Here is a 24,971-nt window from a genome sequence, read left to right as displayed (position 1 = left end):
ATATACAGCACGATGTGCATGTTTATGTGACAGTAACCCCTTGACTCTGAAGTTTGAAGTCCTATGTTAAAAGGAGTAAATTGTAATAATATTGCAACACAACAACTTATCTCTCCTAAAATTATGACAGACCGTCTGTTCATCACATGTAAGGTTGTACGAGCTGCTGACTTGTCAATTAATGCTCATGATCAGTTACTTGGCAAACATAAATGGCCATTTAGCTCAATAAACAGCAGCAAGACTTGCTGGCAAAATTTGATTTCCTCGTATGACCATTAAGCACTGAACACAGATGATTACACTTAACACACAATGCCCAGGAGTTTTATTGTCAGGAAATCTGTATTAATCCAGTGAAAACACAGAAATGACTAAATACATGAATGTTACATTCTTCTCACAGATTTTTATTAGATCTCAAAAAACACACAAACAAATAAAAAACCAACCTAATTTGGCCTAAACTGTTGCCTTTCTGTCATTTGATTTTTACACCTCCATTACATAAAATATGAACTCTTTGCAAATAAATGAATGGCTACAAATGAATCAATCACAAACACTGATCCATCTTTAGCTTGTCCACAGAGACTGTATATAAAGGATGGAAGTAGTGTGACATCATTAAAATGGTTTTGAACCACCCTTGGAATCTCCTTTAGAATGCCTTTATTTGTATCTTTAGAAATGCACTACATTATCCAGCAAGTCTTATTAGCAAGCTGCATCCATACAAACTGTGATTCTTTCATGCATACACAGAAACACCCACAACATCTACTAACTGGAAGGCCGGTGGTTCAATCCCTCGCTCCTTTAGTCTGCATGCCAAAGTATCCTTGGAGAAAATACCTGAACCCTGAACTGAGTTTCCCCGGGTGCATCCACTGCACTGTGATTATGTGAATGTCAGGCTCAAAGTGCTTAAGCACAGAAAAGAAAGTGCTTGTAGGACTGTGTATGAATGAGGCTTGTAGCAAGAAAAGTTCATGGCTGAAGCTAAATATCTTACAGATCAATCTAGTGGGACTGAACGTTTTACCTGTCCATTACAGATAGCGTGAGGTACGTAAACGTGTCCATCCACACAGCACTCTATAAACTCCATGTTGTTCTCTGTTAGCGTTCCTGTCTTGTCTGTAAACACGTACTCCACCTGGAAAGAAAGCAGGGTAAGTGTCTTTTATTCTCATCTCTAACTCACGTTTCCATACAGTAATGCTTCTTTGCTCATTAGTCTGCTCAGAGTGAAGTGCACTTTGCTACCTGTCCCAGTTCCTCATTCAGGTCTGATGTGTTGACCACGGCTCTCTCCCCCAGCTCCTCATCGAACATTTCATCATCCCACATGATGAAGTAGGAGCCCAGGAACTTCTGCATCTCCACAGTGACATACATGGACACGGGAATGATGTAGTTGAAAAGAACCATGAAGGCCAAAAAGTCTGTGAACGCCCTGATTAGCTGAGGAGGAGGAGGACGAAGACAAGTGTGAGACAATAAAGAGGGGATCGAAATATTTTTATTTTCCAGGATTCGAGACTCACAACATGTCTCTGTCTCTCAGCTTCCGTCTTCTGGTTGTAAAAGGGCTCGTCTTTGTTGGGGTCGGACTGCCACACGTATTTCAGTGCCGTGTTGATGAGAGCTTTGCTGATGAGAATGCACAAGTAGACCACCAGGTAGGCATTCATTGACCTGCAGAGGGAGAAGTTAAAGATCTGTGACATATTTGTTCATGATAGTGATAGATGAGTTTTTCATTAATCTGCTTTGAACAATGCGGACAAAAATTTAGATTGAAAACCCCATTTGAAAAAAGGATTATGGAAACTATCTGCCAAGGATGGAGGAGTCTGTGCCTCCTTTAAGTACTGCCTTAAAACATTCCATTGACTTCATTACATTTTTCCTGCATTGATCTGTCTTTATGACTTGTGTGCTTTATTCTTTCCCTGAAAAATTACGCACAAACTCCAGAGTAGAATTTAATATGACTAAGTGGAGAGATGGAGCATCAGCATGGCAGTTTGTGGATCCAGATCACATGTTTTGATATAATTCACATATACAGGTTGTAAGCTTTGGACTTTGTGTAGGATGTGCTTAAGTGTCTTGTATCACTGCCATGATTGTGTTTCTTGATCCCTCTTTTCTCCTGGTGATAACACATGTTCTCATGAGTGCACACAAAAAAAATAAGGGGGCAAAGCTTGGGGCCCTGGTACTATTTTTACTATTTTGGTACCATTTCCCACTGTGGTTGAGAGTGTAAAAAGCACAAGTATGTTCAGGTGCAAATGAAAGTAGTGTGAAAGGCAGTTAGAAACAATCCATAAGAGATTTCTGACTGCCTGTCACCCATTTGGCGATTTTAACAAACAGGAACTAAAAAATAAAAGCACTAGAACCCAGAAAGACTCGCAACCCAGTCCACCATGTAAAAGGTAACTTGGTAAACAACTCAGTATACTTGTCAGAATATTCAAACTTGAAAAAGGGGAACAGCTGAGACAAGACATTTACTCTGAGCTGAGTCAATGAGCCGACGAGTTAATGAGACACACGCAGTGAGCAAGTGTGAATGTAATCCACCTACAGTCACTCATTTATACATCTGGATACAAGACACTGTCTACGCCAGATGGAAAGAAAATTGATCCAGTCAGCGCAGCGAGCCAAAGAGACACACACAGACGCTCAAGTCTCAATGAATAAACGAAGACATGAGAAGTGAACAGATGGAACTAAGGATGGGTAAGAAAAATTTCAGTTATTATCTAAGCTGGTGTTAGAACAGAAACAGCCAAAGACTGTGAAGCCACACACTGTGAAACTTGCATGAGAGCATTGATCGATGCTAATAGGCTCCTTTCAGAAACAATTCATAATATAATATAAAAATGAAAGAGGAGGAAACGAAAAGAGCTTACTTTTCCACTGCAGATCGTTTCTGAGACTTGGACTGGTAATTGAGAGCCATCTTGGTTTCCATGCCAGTGTAGATGGCCACAGCTACAGAGGGGAAAAGGAAAAGTCTCATTTAAAATGCTGCACTGTACATTTTTTAAAAAGAATATTAAAAAGTGTAAAGTTGAGGTAATTTCTAACATTTATCATTAATGGTGTAGAATTACCATAGATATATTCAGTGTTCTTGAGTGTGGCTCCTCGGAGCAACAGGTTCTCTGATCCTAACGGCCTGCAGACAGTCCAGATGATAATCATTTATTTCTTTCACAAACAAAAAGATCTAATGTTAAGAGTCAAATAAGGAATGCCATTTCCATCTGAAGAACTTTATATCTGGCAGCATGGCTCTGTTCTGGGAATTGCCCACCATTGCATGCACACATACAGAAAGCTAGAGACAGGAAAAGCAGGCTTTAAGAACAACAGATATGACACTTAAAAAGTCAGCTGCAGAGTAAAAGTGGGTTTCAAGGCATCCTGCAGCAGTGCAGCAACTGAGGGAAAGATAAAGTAGTAGTGTACTCCATAAGAGATTTGCCAGTTGGATGCAGAGGTGTATCAGGTGAGCCATCAGCTGATGGGGGCTTGGATTGTTATCAGCTGATCTGCTGGCATTGCAGCTGAGGTGAACTAATGCTGAGCTTAATTAAATCTAATTAAGATAAACAGGTAAGCTTTGCACTAAGTCGTCATTCTGCAGAAATGCGAAATCTTCTTTGAAAGACTGAGCAGCATCACACTTTGTTATCAAAGAAATTTAATACATGTCTGGATGGTTTTGAATTTTATTTTTAAATGATGGGTGAATACAATAGAAATATGTCAATTTCTGATGATCTTTAATATAAAAGTGTAATATTTTTGTGCTATGTTACCTTGCCACTGGCTCAGTGGTCATGTAGATGTTGATACGCCCCACGAATCTGTGTAGGAAAGAAAAGAAGTGAGATAAGGCACGTTTATTTTGCAAGAACGCTTTGTTCAAGTCTGTGTGCGTGTGTGCGTGTGTGCGTGTGTGTGTGTGTGTGTGTGTGTATGTTACTGACTTGTACAGGTCTGGCTGTGGTTGTTCACATTCTATTGTGGCGTGGATGGTGTCCACCTCTTTCTCTGCGTTGTAAGCTTTGGTTTCCTGAACTGCATAATATGTCTAGGTTGGAAGAGGGAAGGGAAACAGAAGAAATGGATGGGTAAATGAACAAAGAGAGAAAGATGATGGGAGTGTAAGTAATAAGGCAACACAGGAGGAGAAGTATTAAAGACACACGTTGTGGGATGGTGACAGAGGGCGGTAGGGAGATGAAGGGAAATAAGAAAAGCAATAAGGGAATGGATTAAGAGTTAGATGAATGAATGGATGAATGGACAGAGAAAAACATAAATCACAGCAAATCAGAATACATCTAGTACATATTTAAGTGGATTAAGTTTATCCAGCACACCTTGTGACTGCTCTCTCCATCCAGGCTGGCTGTAGTAACAAAGCAGGTCCCGTCATCTCGAGACGAGGAGAGGAGGATGAGATCACAGGGGAAAGCCTCATCTTCTTTCACCAAGACCACATCTCCAACCTGTCACACAGACCGAGACAACAAATCCTGTGTTTACTTCTAATACATGCAGGGCCTTGATACCTTGAAGCCAACAGCTGGAGCCTTTTGCATATTTAAATTAATTCGCTGGTATAGTGGGGTCTAATTTGCCACTACCCTCCTGGCTCTGACCACCTAAGTGAGCATATCAGTGAGGAGTCCTAGCAGCACTTTAGTAGAGAAATATAGTCACTGAACAAAAAATGCAGTCAAATGCAACTCACCTAATGACTTACCAGCAGTAAGCTCATATCATTTCAGTCTTATGTCGTTACATAACATACATCAATCTAACAGTTCTTTTAAAGCTAAATTGCTTTTAAATGCAGGCAAACACACACACAAACACACACACACACACACACACACACACACACACACACACGTACAGAGAGCTTAGTAGCAGGAAAATCCCTCAGTGTGAGCCACTAAAACAAATGCACCAATGCTCTGTTAGATGGGGTGAGTGAGTTATCTGGTTTCACACACACACACACCCTGAGTTTGCGGCTTTGTTTGCGGACCACTTTGCCATGATGCACCACGTGGACAGGACACTGGTTGACAGCGTTGTCTGCTTTGTGTCTCAACCAGTCCTCATAACCCTGAGAGAGAGGAGGAGACAGAGAGGAGAAAGTAAAAGTGAACACGTGTGCCTGCAGGTGTGGCTGCTGGTGTAGAGTTTACTGTCAACAGTCACATTAGGTGAACTCACCTGTTTAATGGCGGTGACTGTGATGACAAAGAACAGTGGCAGTCCGCTGGTGACCGGACTGGTGGGAGTGTCAATAATCAACTGAAGTGACCGCACACACGAACATACAGCGAGAGAGAGAAATGAATGCCAGAAAAGGTTTCGGGGGAAGAAGAATATATAGAAATGACAGACAGCAGTAAATAGGCACTATTTACGTCTGAGCTTTATGGCAATAAACAAGAAGGTAAAGGAGGTATAAATATGATGAATGAAGCTACTTTAAGCTGTCCCCTTATTCACAGTGGTGAATAAGTATAGTGACAGTAAAGTGACAGCTCACCCTGAAATCACATATACACGTTTTTCCTCTGGTCTATCGCGACAGTTTTAGTGTGAGTTTCCCAGTTTTGAGCAATTTAAGGTAGAAACCATTCTCTGTATATTGAACTGCACATGTCAACAATGAAGCGTAAAGAAAAATATGTTTCTACGTGAAACATTTCTTCGATTGACTGTAATGATTCATAGAAAGAGGTGTTTCTGCTAAGTTTTTCTAATGTATGCTTCTGATGCAAGTGCCATTAAATTCAAGAGAAGGCAGACTTCTCTAGATAAACAGCACACAAGGAAAACTCTCCCTTATGGAAAAATATGAATTATCTTTACAACATGCTTTGCAAAAGCCTTGTAGTGAAGTTCAGTCAGTGTGAGCAGGAAAATGTTTTACCTGAACCAGAAATATGATGAGAAAGTAGAAGTTGGCGACTCTCCTGAACTGCTCAAACATATTCTTTGGGATGAAGTTCCAAAACGTGTACTGGAAACAAGATTTTTTTTTATTTTTTAAGATATACTGAGTTTCACTTATCAGATAAAATCTTAAAATCCCAGCCTTTAAAAAGATGCCACAGTGTTATCAACATCTACCCACGCCAATGGAAACAAAAGCAAAGAGGCTTAAGACCAGATTTCCTAACACAGTTAGTGTGTTAGTGCTAACTGAGTTTTGGAATTGGAAAAAAAAGTACTGTTATTAATAACAAACACAGCAGAGTGACAGGATTCAATTCAATTCAATTTTATTTATACAGCGCAAAATTACAACAACAGTCACCTTAAAGCGCTTTATATTGGAAGGTAAAGACCGTACAATAATACAACAGATAAAACCCAAGCAATAATATGACCTCCTATGAGCAAGTGCTTTGGCAACAGTGGGGAGGAAAAACTCCCTTTTAACAGGAAGAAATCTCCAGCAGAACTTTCTCAGGAGGGCCAGTCATCTGCTGTGACCAGTTGGGGTAAGGGGAGGAAAACAGGACAAAAGACATGGCGTGAAAGGGAAACAGAGATTAATAATAACCAGTGACTCAATGCAGAGAGGTCTATTAACACATAGTGAGTGTGAAAGGTTACTGAAGAAAAAATGCTCAATGCATCATGGGAATCCCCCAGCAGCCTATTGCAGCATAACTAAGGGAGGATTCAGGGTCACGTGATCCAGCCCTAACTATATGCTTTAGCAAAAAGGAAAGTTTTAAGCCTAATCTTAAAAGTAGAGATAGTGTCTGTCTCCCGAATCCAAACTGGAAGCTGGTTCCATAGAAGAGGCAGGCACCTCCCTCGTGCTTTACTCTCGCGCTGCTCTGTGTGGCAAATCGAGCGCACCTCTCTGCGTTTCAAACACGCGCCACAACAATTAAGAGGAGCTAACAGAGGGAAGCTCGGAAAGCTTAGCAGAAGTTATTTGGAGAGGAGAGTGACTGCCGTTGGTTGAAAAGAGAGGTACAAAAAAAACCTTCAGTGGTGTGGAAACATTATGGGTTCACTAAACATAGATGTTTACATTTTATTTTTTATATTGCAAACATTTGCACTGTAATCAGTATTTGCACACTATTTTATACTATTTTTGACAATCTTTAAAGCCATTATTCAATACATTGTTATTGTTAAATGAATATCGTCAAATAATTGAGATCTCAATTTCAGAGAAAATAATCGTGATTATCATTTTTGCCATAATCGAGCAGCCCTATATGTGACATATTGAAATTGCATTTGAATTTGCGCTTGTTTTTTGCTTTCACTTTGCAATCGTGCAAACTGTGTATAGAGAGCGACAGTACTGATTGGTGAGTGACGATAATTTGCGCACCAATTCCTCTGACATCGTCTTATCAATCGTTAGCTTACTATGCGAACATGACAAGTGAAATCTCCCACAGCAAGCTTAAACATGTGAGAGGTTGATCGCGCAGAGAATCGCTGAGCGTTATGTGAGTGCGTGTGTAAAAGAAGCAGGATATATATTTTAGTTCTGCTGAGCCAAATAAGACCGGTCAGGGTGAAGAAGTGACAGCCAAAGGAAAGCTTACCACAAAACGGAAAAGTTATGACAAATCAGACTATAAGGCAAAAAGAAAGTGCAGCTTTATGGTTTCATGGACAAAAGAATTTCTGTGGCTGCAATATGACAAGCTAAATAACCAGGGGTGCACATAAGTGGTCCACAGGTGCGCATTCGCTGTCAAAATAAAAAATGCGCACTAGATAAGAAGTTGCAACGCGTGTTTGCGTACATAATTTTCTGGAGGAGGACAGGCATTTGTTTAGAACTCTTAAAGATGTCGAAGAAGCTCCTTTAAGCAATTACTTTGGTGTTCCTCCACCTCCAAAGAAATGTCAGATGGAGAACCACAAAAGAAGCGCGTATTCTCGGAAAAGTGGTTGCAGGAGGTGAGCTGGCTTCAAACAAATGATGAACGCACAGAGATTTGGTGCAGAATGTGCCGTGAAAATCCCACTCTAGCAGACAAAAACAGTGCCTTTCATATGGACGCAAACGTGCATTGCAACTTCTTATCTGGTGCGTGTCTTTTATTTTGACAGCGAATGCGGACCACTTATGTGCACCCGTGTAAATAACATAATGTTCTGCCGGGTGTGTTGTTGGTTTCCCTTGATTTCTGAGTGGACAAGTGCCTTTGTAACTGGGATCAGTAATTTTAAGAAAGGCCCCCATTAGAACCCATGAGAAATGCAAGAAATGCATTATCGCTCAGTCTGCAATATCTTTCCCAGAACAAACACCAATTGCAAATAACATACTAATAATCAACCTGAAAAATCTGTTTAGAACAGCGTACTATGTTGCAAAGAGTGAACTACCACTGGCAAAATTTAGCAGTCTTTGCAAACTTCAAAAAGCAAATGGCCTAGATCTTGGTTCCACTTGCTTCTTATCCGTGACTTCAGTGGAAATTTCAAATTCAGGATCTGACACAGACTGATTCCTGTTGTACACAGTTCTTACAAGTTCATAGAAATTTCTGTTCAATTAGAACCAAGTATTTGAGTTGATGATTGTAATTTTTATACAATGTTGTAATTTGTGTTTCAACAATTTTTTGATTAATGTTTTGTTTCCGTTACAATATTATACTTTAATGTATAATATTGTAACGGAAACAAAACAGGAAACAAAACATAAAAAAATTGCTCCCTTTTTTATTCGGGCTACTTAAATTTATTTCGGGCTACCACAAACTGAAGAGTCCCTGCCCGAAGGGCTACCAGGGATTTTGAAATTTTGCGAGCCCTGAGAGGGGCCTGAAAACTGAAGGCTCTGCCTCCCATTCTACTTTTAAATACTCTAGGAACAACAAGTAAGCCTGCAGTGTGAGCCTGTTAGTGCTCTAATGGGTGATATGGAACTATAAGGTCATTAAGATAAGATGGGGCCCGATTATTGAAGACCTTGTATGTGAGGAGCAGGATTTTGAATTCAATTCTGGATTTAACAGGGACCCAGTGAAGATAGGCCAACACAGGAGGAATCTGCTCTCTCTTTCTCTCTCTCTTTCTAGTGCCTGTTATTACTCTTGCTGCAGCATTTTGGATTAACTGAAGGCTTTCCAGTGAGGTTTTAGGACATCCTGATAATAATGAATTACAGTAGTCCAGCCTAAAAGTAATAATTGCAGTAGTTTTTGCGTGTAATAGGTAGGAAATCATAATTTTGCACATGAACACACATGCTATAAAACAGACAAATATAGAGTTTACTAAATGTTTTTTTTTGTTTTTTCCTTTTTTTGTTTGTTTTTTTAAATCAGGCAGCAGGAGGAAGCTTTTTTTGGGCAAAATGTAAAATAATGTTTATTGGTACAAACTCAGACATGAAACACTCAAAGGACCTGTGATGAACAGTTGAGAGAGGCCTGGTTAACTTGCTGTAATAAGTGAGACTTAGTTATGCCAGTTGGACCATATCAGCGAAAGCTTTCTTCATACTACAACTGGATGTAAATATTACATCCAGGTCAGAAATCTAGGCTCCTTTTATTTACAGCTTGTAAAACTAAAATTAATGTTCATGCAGCATAGCTTCAGTTTATAACAAGCTGACATTTAGACTGGAGGGACAGAATTAATCAACACAAAGTCCACTCCAAGACCAGCTTAGCAGTTGGAACCAGAGTAAATACCAGCTGGTTCTACCAGTCCCTGATGCTGTTTGCTTTAACAGTGAAAAAAAGTAATAAGGTATAATCAAGCAAACTGGTACAAATATACAATATATATTGTGCAAACCACAGACATAAAATTTTCAAAAAGTTGGAGAGGGCTAAACTGATTATTGAAATTAGAACACAGCACAGAGTGTTCTTTCCCAAAAACAGCTCATTCACTGAATAGTCTTTGTCCCATTACCAAGAATAAGTCGCCCACGCTGTAAAAACAAGCATGAATAGTGCTGGAGTACTAACAGCTCTGTTCTGTTGTGTCCTTTTGTTTAGACACTGATGCTTCGCTCAAATCATAATTGATTTTAAAGCTGAAAGAATAAAACCTGTTTGTGCGTTCTTCACCTCTAAACTCTCATTATATTGCAGGCGGACCCTGATAAAGCAAGTCCTGCTTTGAATATGTGTGCATCTGTGTGGGTGGGCGTTTCACTGACCTTTGAAGAGACTATTCTGTTGTCAGGAAATCTTTGCTGTATAAAAGCCTCAGTTCCTGGAGGAGGCTCCTTATGTCCAATGTAAATTGTCCGGCTATCAACCCAGTTCTCCTCCCCGACACACTATGGGAGGAAAGACACAGAACAAGTTTGAGTATCCTGAAGCATACATGATGGTTTCATGTAGTATCAGTTTATATTGTCATTGTTTTAGTTTAGACAGTATGCAGTACGCTGACAGATGTCTATGAGGACCAGTGTGTACGTACGGGACACACAGAAACAGACTCACAAACACTGAGAGAGAATTACAATGAATGAGTTATTTCTTCTCAATGAATGAGAGCTTTTGTTGCCACAGATACACAGACCTGCATGTGACTAAGACTGGAATGCATTACACACACACACACACACACACACACACACACACACACACACACACACACACACACACACACACACACAGATGAAACACCAGGATTGTGTCTCTCTGCGCTGATGCTGCTTTTTGTTATTTTGACAACCCTTTGTTTGTTTGTTTGTTTGTTTGTTTTTATTTCTTTCTGGTCTTCAGGGTAGAAAATTAATTATTTTCATCACAATTACCATAACATGTGTTAACATAAACTCCTTCCTAGTGGTATTTTAAAGCCTCTAATGCTAATTTTTTAAACCTAGAAAATAAAACCTAGAAAAAACTTTGAGCCATTCAGTTTATAAGTGATGAAGACAAACTTGAATACTCAAAGCTAACATGTGGTAGATTAGCAGTGGTGAGAATGCAGCATGTCAGACAAACTGGTTTAAAGTAGAGCTGGGCGATAAAACGATAACGATATGTATTGCGAAATAAATTTTTCTCGATAGAAAAATTAAACTATTGCGATAGACCTCATCTCTCCCTTGCTCTCTTAAAAAAAGAAAAGAAAAGAAGAACAGCCAATCCAAATTAAGTAGCGCAGAGCCGAACCAATCACAGCCGCAGCGTCACGTCACGTGACTTGTTACGTACAGTACAAGTGTCAAGCCGCGCATGTGTGGTTTGGGAAGCAGCCAGCCGCTGGTAACGGAGGAAAGTGTGTTTCGTAGTGATGTGTCGGTCGCGAACGAAATGGCTTGACGTGAACGACGCCAGCCGGCTCCTTATCGCGAGCCGTGGGTTTTTTGCTTTCTTTCTCTCACCCTCTCTCTCGCACTTTTTTTCCGCTTCACTCCGCACGCGAGCCTTGTGCTTTGCACTGAGCAGAGGGGGGGGGGGCGGTAGTTACAGTCGCAGTAGCACAGGAACAGAGCGGGAGGGAGAGAGAGAGAAAGAGAGCCAGGGACAACAACGTGACATTAGAAAGGTATAGTGATCATCCACAACTATTTTCAGTTGCAGATGATAAAGGATTCAGAAAGTTAAGAAAGCTACACAACAAGGAGAGATTGAAAATTTCCTTTTAGTTCTCAGTTTATTTGATATTGACAAAAGTTAGTCAATTTTGTCTGTTCTTCTGTAAAACAAACTAAGATTTATTTTTAGAATTAAAATTTTGTTTCTAAGTGGAATTGACAATTTAGTGGTCTGTTTTGTTTGTTCTATTTTGAAACTTAAACGCTTTAGCGGCTGCCTTTTGTGTAGTTTGCAATATTTGCCTTTATTTATCTGAAAAATTCTCATGTTCCTTAAGTACATCTACCCTGTTGAACTTATTATGGGAAATAAATATTTAAATCAAAACAAGCTGCTGATTATTTCACATTTTACTTGTGAGCAACGGCACATTTAAATCTTACAAATATAGTTATTTGGCTTATATCGTGATATATATCGTTATCGCCTGAAATGAAAAAAACATATCGTGATATGAAAAAATCTTATATCGCCCAGCTCTAGTTTAAAGTATTTAAGACAGGTCTGGACCTGCATGAGAAACACACTTGTTGGTCCGCTACCTCCAATGTCAACACAATCTTTCCCACTAACCCTGAGAAAGAAATCAGTTACCTGATATTTTTTCAAATCCACCCCAACACAAAGATGCAGGTAGAGCACCTTTCTACAACTATTTTCATCCTCTTTTAGTGCTCATTGACATTTTCATTTGACACAATTTAAAGAGGCCCGCAAGTGCCGCAATTCAAACAAACATTGTGCTTTATGCTCTGCTGCATTTATTTGAAATTTATAGGTACTTAAAAAGCAAGCATTTACATACAAAACAGGCTGTTTGGATTCCTCCATCAACAAATGACTGTGGCTCCGGTTAATGGCTTTGGATAACAAATGGGTGACCCTGAACATCTCAGCATGGAGCATTTTGTCTGACGTCTCAGCTCTGCTGCCACAAGGACAGCTGCTTATATTATATCATGTTTCAGTTTTGATTTATCGACCTCTTCCTTTCTTTCCATTTTATGCTTTATTGAGCTGCTTTTGTGCAATTTTAAACATCTTAATTCTGAGCTATTTTGTTTTGGGATGTTGTTGTTGTTTTTATTATTGGGATTTTCTTTTCCTTTTCATGGTTTTGGCTACTGTGACAAAGAAACTGCCCAACGTTTGAGCATAAATAAAGTATATATTTCACCTCTGAACATGGATATCAGCAACCTCAGAGCTCTACACGATATAACATCAGTCCTCTCACACGTAGCTCTTTGTATTTTGTCTAAAATTTCAATGATTCAATCTTCACTTCTTATCCATAAGTACTCTAATCACAAGATTTATGCACAGTGTAGTTACTGTATAAAAACATCCAGGTGTGTAAAATGATTAGCAGATAACACACTTTATTGTTTACAGTCAATGAAGCACAGGTAGCTTCCGTGACAAGTCCATTTGAAATACCTGCAACAATGTGCATCTGTTTTCAGGGTCAGAGGCGGGCTGGAGAGCACCCTGAACAAGTGGTCAATCACTCACAGCGCTAACACAGACAGACAGACAATCCCTCACATCTACTCTAATGTAGAATCACCAGTTCACCTAGCACGCATGTCTCTGGGCTATGAGAGGAAGGAGGCATACAGGAGAGAAACCAGCAAACAACAAATACTATTTTAGCCTTCATATTTCTGTTTGAAAAATGTCCATAATAACCATGGCTGTAGTCTTTTAAGTTGAGAAGGGTCATCCAAAGCTTCAATCAAACAGTCTGAATTATATCTAGACAACCATGTCATCGCAGGCAGCAGCCATCTGGCCATTTTGACCTGAAGTAACCAGAATGAAGAGCAGGCCTGGGCACCTAAGTCTGTCTCTCTCTTTTAGCCATGAAACTATTCCCTGCACATATTACAACTGTCAGTGTCAGCAATCACAACAAATAAACACAGCGAGTCGTTTAATTTGTCCCCAAATCATCTGCCTGCACACACACACACACACACACACACACACACACACACACACAGAGGCTAACGAGAGGTGACAGTAATCTGTGGCCAGTGAATGAGATTGTGTGTCAAGAGGCTGCATGGCCCAGATTTTTTACTCTTGCTCTTTCTGTCTTTTACACACACACACACACACACACACACACACACACACACACACACACAGAAACAAGTTAACTCACAGCTCTAAGATTACCTTGTTTAGGATGGAGGTCTATTTATATCCCGTGACCTCCAATTATCTATGTGACACAGCAAAGGAATAATGGAAATGGAAGGAACGGGAAGACTAGAAGCAAAATGGAAACTGATGAATACTGACATATAAAGCTTAAGCCATCTGCCTACTTCCCTCTCTTCCTTGCTAAAAGCCATTGTCGATGCCCCATTGAGACCAAAGTTGCTAAAACCGGAGTTTAATTTCTGTGCTGACATTTAGATGGGTTCACATCATGCGCCTCACAAGCCGTTCTATAATAAATCCAAACCAACATCATCCATCATATCTGAGAATCACCACACTCTGATATCTTGTTCACTGTGAAGACGGGGATGAAAACCAGATAGCACGGACAGCTTGCCAATCCTGACGCCCACACAGTGTTGCTGTTCCTCCTCTTCTCTCCCACCTGCCTGCTCCGTCTGCTTCACCTCACACATTTCTTACATATTTCCTGTTAGCTGTCTGCTTATGGAAGACTGCCATATTTCTATACAAGACTTTGGCTGGTGAACTATATAATATCTGGCATGCAGCAGAAACTATTTCTCATTTCTGTCTTACAGTTACTGATGAAAACAGACAGAAGGAAGGGGGCAGTTAATGTTGTTGTGGTTTTATAATCAATCAATGCGTAATGTGGCCCAATATAAACATGTTGCATAATAACAGTTAGTAGGAGATGCTCCGATTATTAACTCATAATTGGTAGCAGCGCCTAAGCCTAATATTAGGATCTTGTTCACAAATGTAGCACCTGCAGGAGGCAGTACCCGCTTTCTTCTGTGTGAACACTATGGATTTGAGGACCATCACAGTACTAAGAGCTGGGGGGGTTGTGTTTTTTAAGCTCATAGTACCATTCCTAGCATAACAGGAAGTTTGAGTGTTGTAGATGTAAAATGGTTGCTCCAGATGTACGTCTAAACATCAGCAGCTCTTAATATTAGTGTTGAAAGAAAAATCAGAATTAAACCTAAATTAAATGAACAAGCTGAAAAGTTTAGGCTTTTTTGACCCTATTAAATATTAAAATATTTACCAGCAATACCCTTGAACTTGCTACATGGAGAAGCAATAAAGAGAGACACTGAAGAAGCTGAAACAGGATTAAAAACAGAGATAAATGAAAAAAGGGATCAAAATAAGAGGCGATGTTGGAAAACTAGCTGCTGGCCAGCTTTTGTATTACTTCAGAGTTCCTATTAGTCAGGCAAATACAAGCAAAAATTAAAAATAAATAAGGATTCGAAAGCAAATAGCTCCCATGGGACCTACTCAGAGGGTACTTACCCTCAGACAGTCCCCAGAAGAGTTTGGTCTGAGGTGGCTAATTAGACTAAATTACTGCGCTGCTTCAGTTTGTTTCATCCAAACTACTGAATGGATCAGGGATATCATTAAAGGGATGAGCCCGGGATAATTGTTCACATTTTTTGGCGATAAAGTCAGCCGTCTTATCTGTGACACAGATCAGCAACTGCACAACTATACTAACTGTACACTATTACTACCAGTGCAGTAATGCTGCATGACTATTGTTTAAAAGCTGAGTGAAAAGTTGCGCAGAACAATGAATTTGTTTGGATGTTATGATCATTTCAGAAATCTGTATTGATCAGTGTTGTTGTTTTTCTTTAGTCTAACCAGATGGCACTCCACAAGAATCAGTGGGCCTTCTCTCTCACTGTCCATTTTGCCGGTAATGCAACTTTATTGGTTTTCTCACCTCTTTCCTCTCCGTCTCTCACCACAATCCGGTCGGCCTCTAAGTCCACATTCTCTCTCCTATCGATTATGTTTAGCTTTCATCCGGATTTGAGCTTTTTACATCAAAGGCTGTCTGCGTTTAATCAAATAACATAGCATCTTTACAAAATAAAAGCGGGGCTTATAAAATAAAGGTCTGCCGTATTAGCTCGGGCTTTTCGACTTTGAATGTAACTGGAAACTTCGGGCTATTCTGGACCTTGATAATCACTTTTAGCGCCGGTTCACGTTTCAGGACGTGGGAGGTTTCAGGGGCGTATTTATAGTTGGAAGGGAAACATTTGTGGTCAGGAAAGAAAGATGGAGAGAGCTCAGAGGCTTTGTTCGTGTCTGTCTCACTCAGCACCCATATTCACTTTCCTGAATGTTAGTGGAAAGCGACGGGCTCACATACGAGGACTAACACATCCCTGCAACATCAAAAGACAACTGAGAAGCCATACATGAACAATGGCATATAACGTTACCTGTGCAGACACAAGATATATTTAGACAAGCCTAACTTGTGTTGTCATTGTGTGTCTGTGTCTGTGTGTCTGTATAATACAAGAATGATGAGGTAAGCCCACCTAGTGTCAACATTAACGTAACAGGCACTGGGCTTATTTTAGGAATTTCACATTTAGATTAAGTGCCTGAATGTACACACAGGTGCAAAGATCAGCGGCACAATTCTCTGAGAGTCTTAGGAAGTGAAAGTAACTCTGCGAATTCTATTTTTAATGTATTATAGCTTTTTAAGTGACAGTGTCACAGCTGTCACTATTGTTTTTAATATTAGTAGTAGTAATATTATTATTAATAAAGGACAACCAGCTTGATGCCGGATCCAGGGAAGACCTGTTTTCTATGGGCCTGGGCCACATAACCCAAACAGCAATCGAGCCAGATGTGGCATGCCATCACATAAACAGTGGCATCATTGCCAGACCTGGCCCATATCTGGATGACATATGTCTTATCATGCCAGAAGTCAATCAGCAGTGCTGGCTTGATACCAGATCCGGTATCAAGCCGGGGTATTTCTGTTAGATTTAAAATGCTAAAAGATAAACATGAAGTGAAAAAAAAGGAGACGAAAAGGTCTTCCAGTGCATGACATTATTCACATTATCCTGACTTAGATCTCATTTAAATGTGTGAATACGTCAGAGTTTTAATAAATCACACACTTTTAAAATGCCCTGAGAACTGAACGCAGCATTTGAGAGCCAGAAACTGAAGCCCCACTGTGACGAGTAACACAGGGCCATATTGTAAACAGGAAAACATTGACCCACCCACTCACACACAAGACGCTTCCTGCAACAGACACACACCCCAGCCCCAGCCCCACCAACAGTGGCACAGAGGAGCAACAAATTCATGTGTGAGAGAGAACGAGAGACGATGTTCGACAGGCAGGACCCAGAGAAGAGAGACAGCTGATACTGTTCCTTCCATCAATACCAACAAAAAAGACATTATTTTGATTAGATAAGGCATACCTATGTGTTTGCTCTCTAATGAGACATTGGAGTACCTGTTGAGTGGATTTTCATTATGTGGATTGTTTCATTATCGGGATCTTTTGATATGTGCCCAGCTACAGAAATGACAGCTGGTAAATACAGAAAGATCCATAAAAATCCATCATCACAGCAGCACATGGCCGAGACGTGACTTTAAGATTGACATCAATAGAGCGCACATCAACAGTGTCACCTGTAACTGAACTGATTGTTAAAATTATCCTATACTCTTTATTAAATCTATGACGAATGCACCCTTAGGTGAACAAGGTCATAATCTGGTCTCTTTAATGACTGACACAAAGGTTGTTACAGTAAGAAAACCACTAAATGTCTATGACCTCATCTGGTGTCAACAACATTAGATTAAGTAGACACCAGTTACTCTGGTGTGTCTGAGTTGGTTAAACTTCCACCCATCTCCACACTACTGAACTCATGACTGAGTGCTTCTCATTTGATCACATGACAAAAATGAGCACATCCACTCTACATATCTGTTCCAGAAAGCCTGGAGCTTATTAAGAGCTGCGCAAGAAATGAGGAAATGGAGCCACTTCTCTCTTCTCTTACTCATTTTCCTAATCTGAATCATTGGTTTAAGGTTAGAGGGCTAGATGTGTGTAATGTAGTTTGTGATTTTGATTTATATAAATAAAATCAACTTAAAAGAAAGAATTTATAATGACCAGGCTGAATGTAGTCAAATTAACACCTTCTTACTCACTGTACTAACTGCACAATCTAGAAACCAACCTCCACATTGCACTCAGTCAGTGCTGTATGATGCCTGGCAGTTAAAGATAACATTTACAGGACAATGAGCAGCAAAAGAGGAAATCACCACAAAACACACAAACTATTGTTCGTCTGCAGATTTAAAGGCTGAGTTTGTCATTTCCACCGATGACCAGCCCGGCATTGTTTTATCTCCCACTGCAACAGGCAGCGCTCAAAATGAGTCAACAGCTTTCTGCCATACAGCCGATCTACGTTCTATGTCATACATCATGTTTGCATGTGGAAACACATTTCTCACGTGTCACATGAGTGTTTATTATCGCTCAGCTGCCACTGCGCCACAGAGATAAAGCAAAACAAGCTTTCTTCTCTAAATCACTAGCTGATAAATGCAAAGTGTGTGTGTGCATTAGCAATGACTCGTACACTTGAGTCAGATGAAAGGTAAATAACTGATAACGTGCAGAAGCGGGGAGATTCTCATACTAACTTTGAACCCATGAATGTTTTCCCATTTTCTACACAACAAGATTTTTCACACCATCTCTGCGTGGCTTCTCTTACAGTTTTTTCTGATTGTTTAAGCACATTTTTTGTAACTATTGGCTATTTTTGCAAAACTCTACACACAAATAAGAAAACCTGTCACCCAATTATCAAAACATTGTAGTTCTCTTGCAAAAGTGAACACAGCTAGATTAACTCTTCACACCTTCGTAAAAATGGTGTTTTCGTATCAAACAGTACACACAAGCCATCATCTACTAAGCACACAATGCGGCAACTGCACACTGATGGTATGAATACAAAACACATCTGACTTTTGCTTTCTCTGTGCACAAGGTAGGCCATGTCAGTTTGAGCTCATACTTTTGTCATAGATCCGTAAGCATAGAGGGATCCAAATTTCAAGTACTGGTTTTTATTCACACACATCAAAACAAACACAAGTGTTTATTTCCAAGTATAGGATTATTTGCAATCACCATATTGACTATATGGGTTTCTTGGTCTGCAGTGAACATGCTTCCTCTGCCCCCAGCATCTGGTCGTCTAGCAATTCTGTAAAGTAACAATTTCAGTATTTTTACATCTATGCTATTGTTGTGTTTCTCATTAGCATGGCAGTGCTACAGATCTTAGTGCAAAGTGACTGTACTAACCAACTGTCATTTCAAAATGTCCTTATGATGCTTGCTACAGTGTAGCGGCTCAAGTTAGGCTGAACCCGTTGGTGAGCTTCCCTCAGCGTCACTCCATGGTTGATTACATCGTCCACTATTGTAGCTCTGATGTCATCAGCAATTCTATTTCTTACTCTTCTTACCCTTCCTCTCCCCTCCTCTCCCCCCTCCTCGTCCTCCTCTCCCCTCCTCGTCCTCCTCTTGCTCCTCCTTGTCCTTGTCGTCCTCTTCATCCTACTTCTTCCCCTCCACGTCCTCTTCCTCGGCCTCCTCTACTTCTCACTCTTCCTGCTCCCTCCATTGTACTCCACACACAGAGCTTACCTGTAGCTTATTCATAGTGCTTAGGCTGATTGCAAAGTGAACTAATTATCTAAAAAAGTTTTCACATGTGAAAGTGTGCCAGACAGTTGGCAAAATAGTGTAAATAATGGCCATAAATGTGTATAGTTTTGCTAGGAGTGTGTTGAAAATTTGGTAATTGAGTGTAAGCAGTGAGTTGTGTTTAAAGTTCTGCAAAGTGTGTCTTACAAAATGGCAAACTGAGTGCAAAGCAGTGTTTGTGCTTTTAGTTTTGCAAACTCAGTGAGTGGTTTTGCTATAAGTATTGATAGTTTTAGAAATTGTGCTATAAGAATCACAGTTAGGGTTTAATCATTTAGAAAAAACTGTAATGGACTTGATAGGGAAAAAAGGCAAAAGAGCAAGCCAGAAATAGCAGTGAGCATGTACTATCATGTGTTTCGTGGGGAGGGTAATAAAACAATTGACTGTTGCACCTCCAGAGAAATAAAAATAAAATAAAACACCACACAGATGATATGGAGGTTCACTCACCCCGGCTGTCTGTAGTTTATCTTTATGTGTTTGAGATGTTCTGATAAGGGTGTGGATATGTGTGTGCAATCATCTTGGCATGTGTGTTACCTGAATAACAGATTAAAGACCAGCTGTGCTCTCCAGCTGTCACAATGTTGTCTAGCCTTACCCAGGCCACCCTGGCCAGGCCAAATGAGATAATGATAAATCCTCATCATCTAGCCTTAAATGCCTTCAATCATAACGCTGTGTTCACCCCAGAGAGAAGTTAGCAGTCATGCATTCAGAGCTGAGTGTCTGGGAAAAGTGATCCAGAAGCCTGTAGTTAAGATTACACTACATCCTTTTTCTAACACAAATTCAAAATAAAATGCTGACTGTTTCTGTAATAGGAATTTATGCATTTAAACATGACAAAGCAGCTTGGACTTGGACTTTCTGTTAATGAAGAGTGTGTGATACAGCTGATCTTGCCATCAAGTAACCCACCGCTAAATTTCTTTCCCATGTTTGAGACCAGACAAAGGCTCTACGAATGAGCTCTTAAAGGGTGGCTCCATCTCAGTGACAAAACTGATAAACTGATCTATAGCACAATCTGCACCCAGTCTCCACAATTTCATATTGTCCATCAGCATTACACATTGCTGTGGCCTGTATAACATGGTGGCACAGGGAACTCACAAAGTAAAGGTCAACATTGTAGCAGCAGTGCTTTATGCTGTGAGAGAAGAATTAATTTTGCTAGAGACCTGGAACATTGTAGCTTTGCAAAACTGCATAATGGGGACACTTTAATTCTGAAAAACACTACTGTGTGTGTGTGTGTGTGCGTGCGTGCGTGCGTGCGTGCGTGCGTGCGTGCGTGTGTGTGTAGGTAAAATACCAAGCCACTATGGCATCATAAAGATCAGACAACAGAATGCTAATCAGTTACCCACAAACTAACTGTGTCTCTGTCTCTGTGTGTCTCCGGGGGATTTAGTGATCTGACTGCTCTCGTCAGTGTTTTGTAACCTTCTACATGCACTCACACGCAACCACACGCACACACACAATGGCCTGATCACATGAGAGCACTACTCGTATTAATCAGAGTCAGTGGAATTTACGATTCAGCAGTTGTTCAACCTTTATGTGTGTGTGTGTGTGTGTGTGTGTGTGTGTGTGAGAGAGAGAGAGACAGAGAACTGTTTTTAACATAACTCTACACCTGCATGTCCTTAAAAACTCTTGTATCTGTAGAACTAAGTTAAACCAGGAGCAAAAAGGAGGGAAACGCAGGAACGATGTATTGACAAAGAGCTTCAGTTTCCAGTATTCTTCAGGTCAGCATGAACTCCTTTGCACTACAATGGAAATATTAAGTGCTTTTCTTACTATACTGTGACTGCTACTTTTAATGCAACTGAAGTAACTATAGTTGTCACATTTGCTACATAATTGTTAACACAGCTACATACAAAGTTTTTAATTGCCAGAAAAAGGTTGGCAAGTAATGTTTGCCTAAAAATCATTCTTCTGATCTTGTATGGACATAATAAATAATCAGAAGATAATCATTTGTTGTAGTCCCAGTTTCTACATCTGCTAGATAAGCTACGACTAGCAGTTTAACTGCAATGGCTGCTGTGACCAGGTGTTATTAGTAACACCTCTTTTTTAACAACAACTGCTCTTGTTACCACTTCTAAGGACTACTTCTCATCCCAATGCTTTCAGCATGCTTATTTAGTCAAAAATTATTATCAGCATCTACAGGTTACGCATCAAAATTCATGCAATAAAATTTCAGTAAACTGTCTCAGTCAGCAACTCCACAAAGTAATAATAAACTGAGCATCCAGGGCTTCACTCGACTCTTCTTGTCTATTACCGACTGAGCGCATCACTCAAAGTGACAGACAGTGTCAATTGTCAAAGACATGCACTATTTATCAACACAAAACAAAATTATTAAGCAATGCTTATAAAGAGCCACAATGCATATTTCTGCAGTACAAAATCTAGTCTGATTCATTCACTGATTGTCTGGATACGTAATGAAATATGACATTTTGTATTACTGCAGTGATGAACAACAGTATACTGTGTGGCTTTAATGCATGACTTTTAAAAGACCGAGGTTCAGTTAGATTTAGTACAGCACTCCAAGAAAATACTTGAACTAAACAAAGTTATTACTATTTAAGTGGAAAAAATAATTATAGTGGATTCCTGGTGACAATATTCACTGAAACCTGCTATAAATCCACTAAAATTAAATGTTTTCTGATTTTAATGAATACACATAAAATAAAAAGAAGTCTTAGTGTCTTGTGCACGTTTAGTCCACAGCTTGTTTTTATAAAAAGACTTAAGTCATAACACATAATTGGTTGAGCTAGAATTAAAATTGAACTATAAATCAATTACAGCTTAATAAAATCTCAATAAAATACATGTTATGTTTCATGTAATGAAATGAATCCTAAGGGGAGGTATGTGAGCGTAAACAGCAGGGCTGAAAACTCTCATGAGATCATCCATCACTGAGATAAAATGAGCTGAAATGGACATTCACCTGTTTCCATTCCTTATGTAGGTCAGCAGACCACTCACCAACTGTGTGTGTGTGTGTGTGTGTGTGTGTGTGTGTGTGTGTGTGTGTGTGTGTGTGTGTGTGTGTGTGTGTGTGTGTGTGTGAGAAAGAGGGTATGTGATGGTTTGTTTCGTGGTGTTAATGCTTAAACAGCTGAGTAACTTGGTTTTTGGAAAGTGTTTTATTCATTTTATCCACATAAATGAGCTTGAACAAACTTAATTAAACCTAAATTCATGTATTACATTAACAAATAAATTATTCTGTAGAAGATGTTCTCTTTCTACAGCCACACAAACCACTGCCACGTAGCCGACCTTTCCTGCTCCATAACCATTTCCTCTCCTTGATAAACTGTTGAAGGACTGTGGGAAAAGGAGAAGATAAAGCAGCAGAGGAGGAGAAGAACTGGTAACCTCAGCCAGCTTCTGGCAGCTAAACAGAGAAATTCATTAGCCTGGTTTTCACAGAGCACATCTCGGTAGGGGACTGAGATAATATACCTGCTTTACCACAATGTACGCTTGTCTTCCAGTCTCAGTTTTCACCCCCTCTGATGACCCAGAATTACAAATATTCCTTCTTTCCCCTGGTGTTAGACTTGGGAAATCTCTGGGGCAACATATATAGCTGCTGCTGTTGGGCAGTTATTGCCCTCAGTGAAGTAGATGGAGGGTAATGCGGGAGAGATACAAGGCAGGAGGCAGACGAGCTAATAGACCAACCACTGTGCTGCTCCTAAGAGCTGGATAGAAGGCCATTGTTGTGGATTTCCTGTGGATAAGCACAGTCATTCTTTGGATAGCAAGGGAGTAAACGTACACAGTGCTCAAGCTTGCTTCATTGTCTGCTGTGTGGGTGTGAAAAGAAGTGACTGGAGGAGAGTACTGCTAGGTGTCACATGACCCTCCCATGACTTGACCCAATGCTGTAAATCAAAGGACATGTGAATAAATACATGTTTTAATGATTAAAAGGAGGTTGATAAAGCCTAATATCCTAATATACAATATTATTCACACTAGAATGCAGTATAGATCACTGTATAGATAAGCAGTCTATGAATATCAACAAAACCAGTTAACAATTCTGGATACAGACACCTGTTTTGGCACAACAGGTTCAAGAACAGAAACACAAAATATCACTGAATCCAACCAACAACAGTGAATGCATATATCCAGCGACAACTATTAAAACCAAAAAGAAAAAGCATTTATACCACAACATCTGCTCTCCTTAAACATGTCTGTGTTTGTGTTGAGTACCCAGGTCACACTAAGTGCCTGCATTGATCTGTGGACATTCAGTTGGCTTTAAATAACTGCAGCACTTTCACTCAAAGGAAGTGGGTGCTTATGACTTGGTAGCGCTGCTCAGCTTTTGCAGTGATAGCGCTGAGCAAAAGGGCGAGCTATAATAAGAGGTGCACTAAAGCTAGCAGGAGGTTTAAGGATATCTCAATCAAGCCTGAAACATCTTGTCAAAACAGACTTTTAAAGGGGACATATTATGCCTTTCTGTCTTACACACACAGGCAGCATGGGCGCCATAGCGGTAAGGAACTGTTGCTCCTGGGTTTCACTATGCTGGCATGTGTTCTCTCTGAGCATTCCAGCAAAAATGACAAACACCTTTGTATTTAAATAAGTGGCAGATGTGAGAATGTGAGAGTTTGTCATCTGTCTCCATGCGTTCTGTAATGAACTTGTGAGTGGCGACCTTTCCAGGATTTACTTCTCCCCTCACCCAGTGACAGTTGGGATAGACTCCAGCCCACCCTGAATTGGATAAGCAGTTAAGAAAATGGATGAACATACACTCTTACAATGAAGAAGGCTCATACTAAACAAAAATGTGAGAGCTCAAGCTTTTCAAAATGCTCCTAGCACTGTTTCCGAGTATGATGTCACAGAGAGCGGATATCGCTACTATGGTCACCTACACTCACCCTCCAATCAAACCTTCTGTTTGTGAGCGGCTACTAACTCAGGTGTACTTAAATGGAGGAAGGATGGAGCTAAAACAGCTTGTTTCAGATAGATGGTGAACTGAGGGGCTGCACCAAGGCCCAACATAAATCTTAGAGAAAATAATAATTTTGCAAAAGCTATTTGAATAGAGACAAAATAAAAACATAGAATACAATTCATAAATTAACACAATACACTTTAAATATCTGCATGGAAATCAACAGCTTCAAAAACACAACTGGCAGTGCATACATTGACAAATGTTTGTGTCACTGGGTATCGTCACTGGCATATTGTTAATACAGAATACTTTTTGCAGTAAGCAGGATAACGGCTCAGTAGGCCAGCCTGAGTAAACACACGAGCTCATGGTATGGTACAGGGTTAAATACGAAGCATCAACCAGCTGGAGAAAGGTACTCCATACATCCACATTTCTGGGAAAATCATGAACATTTTTTCTCCTCTAAGAGTTAGATAAGATGATTGAAACCACATCTAGAAGATGAGCTTAACTTAGCACTGGGACTGACTGTTCTGTTGAACAAAATTTA

General features: G+C 40.0%; 1 protein-coding gene across 3 annotated transcripts in view; it reads right to left on the bottom strand.

The window, feature by feature from the left end:
- The window catches only part of atp11a (ATPase phospholipid transporting 11A), a 53,462-nt gene that overhangs the window by 16,747 nt on the left and 11,744 nt on the right, over window positions 1-24,971 (bottom strand). For all 3 annotated transcript variants that reach the window (XM_039607017.1, XM_039607016.1, XM_031738462.2), the window contains exons 2-13: window positions 10,232-10,354; window positions 5,993-6,082; window positions 5,284-5,364; window positions 5,066-5,173; window positions 4,419-4,547; window positions 4,023-4,126; window positions 3,852-3,899; window positions 3,141-3,205; window positions 2,937-3,018; window positions 1,551-1,701; window positions 1,270-1,467; window positions 1,046-1,159 (exon numbers count right to left, since the gene is read on the bottom strand). In XM_039607017.1, coding sequence (XP_039462951.1) covers window positions 1,046-1,159; window positions 1,270-1,467; window positions 1,551-1,701; window positions 2,937-3,018; window positions 3,141-3,205; window positions 3,852-3,899; window positions 4,023-4,126; window positions 4,419-4,547; window positions 5,066-5,173; window positions 5,284-5,364; window positions 5,993-6,082; window positions 10,232-10,354 — 1,293 coding nt within the window. The remainder of the gene's footprint in view (window positions 1-1,045; window positions 1,160-1,269; window positions 1,468-1,550; window positions 1,702-2,936; window positions 3,019-3,140; window positions 3,206-3,851; window positions 3,900-4,022; window positions 4,127-4,418; window positions 4,548-5,065; window positions 5,174-5,283; window positions 5,365-5,992; window positions 6,083-10,231; window positions 10,355-24,971) is intronic.

Source organism: Oreochromis aureus, linkage group 23 (assembly GCF_013358895.1).
Source record: "Oreochromis aureus strain Israel breed Guangdong linkage group 23, ZZ_aureus, whole genome shotgun sequence".
NCBI classification, from domain to species: Eukaryota; Metazoa; Chordata; class Actinopteri; order Cichliformes; family Cichlidae; genus Oreochromis; species Oreochromis aureus.
Note: the sequence above shows the minus strand (reverse complement) of the source record. Positions and strands in the feature narration are given on the sequence as shown.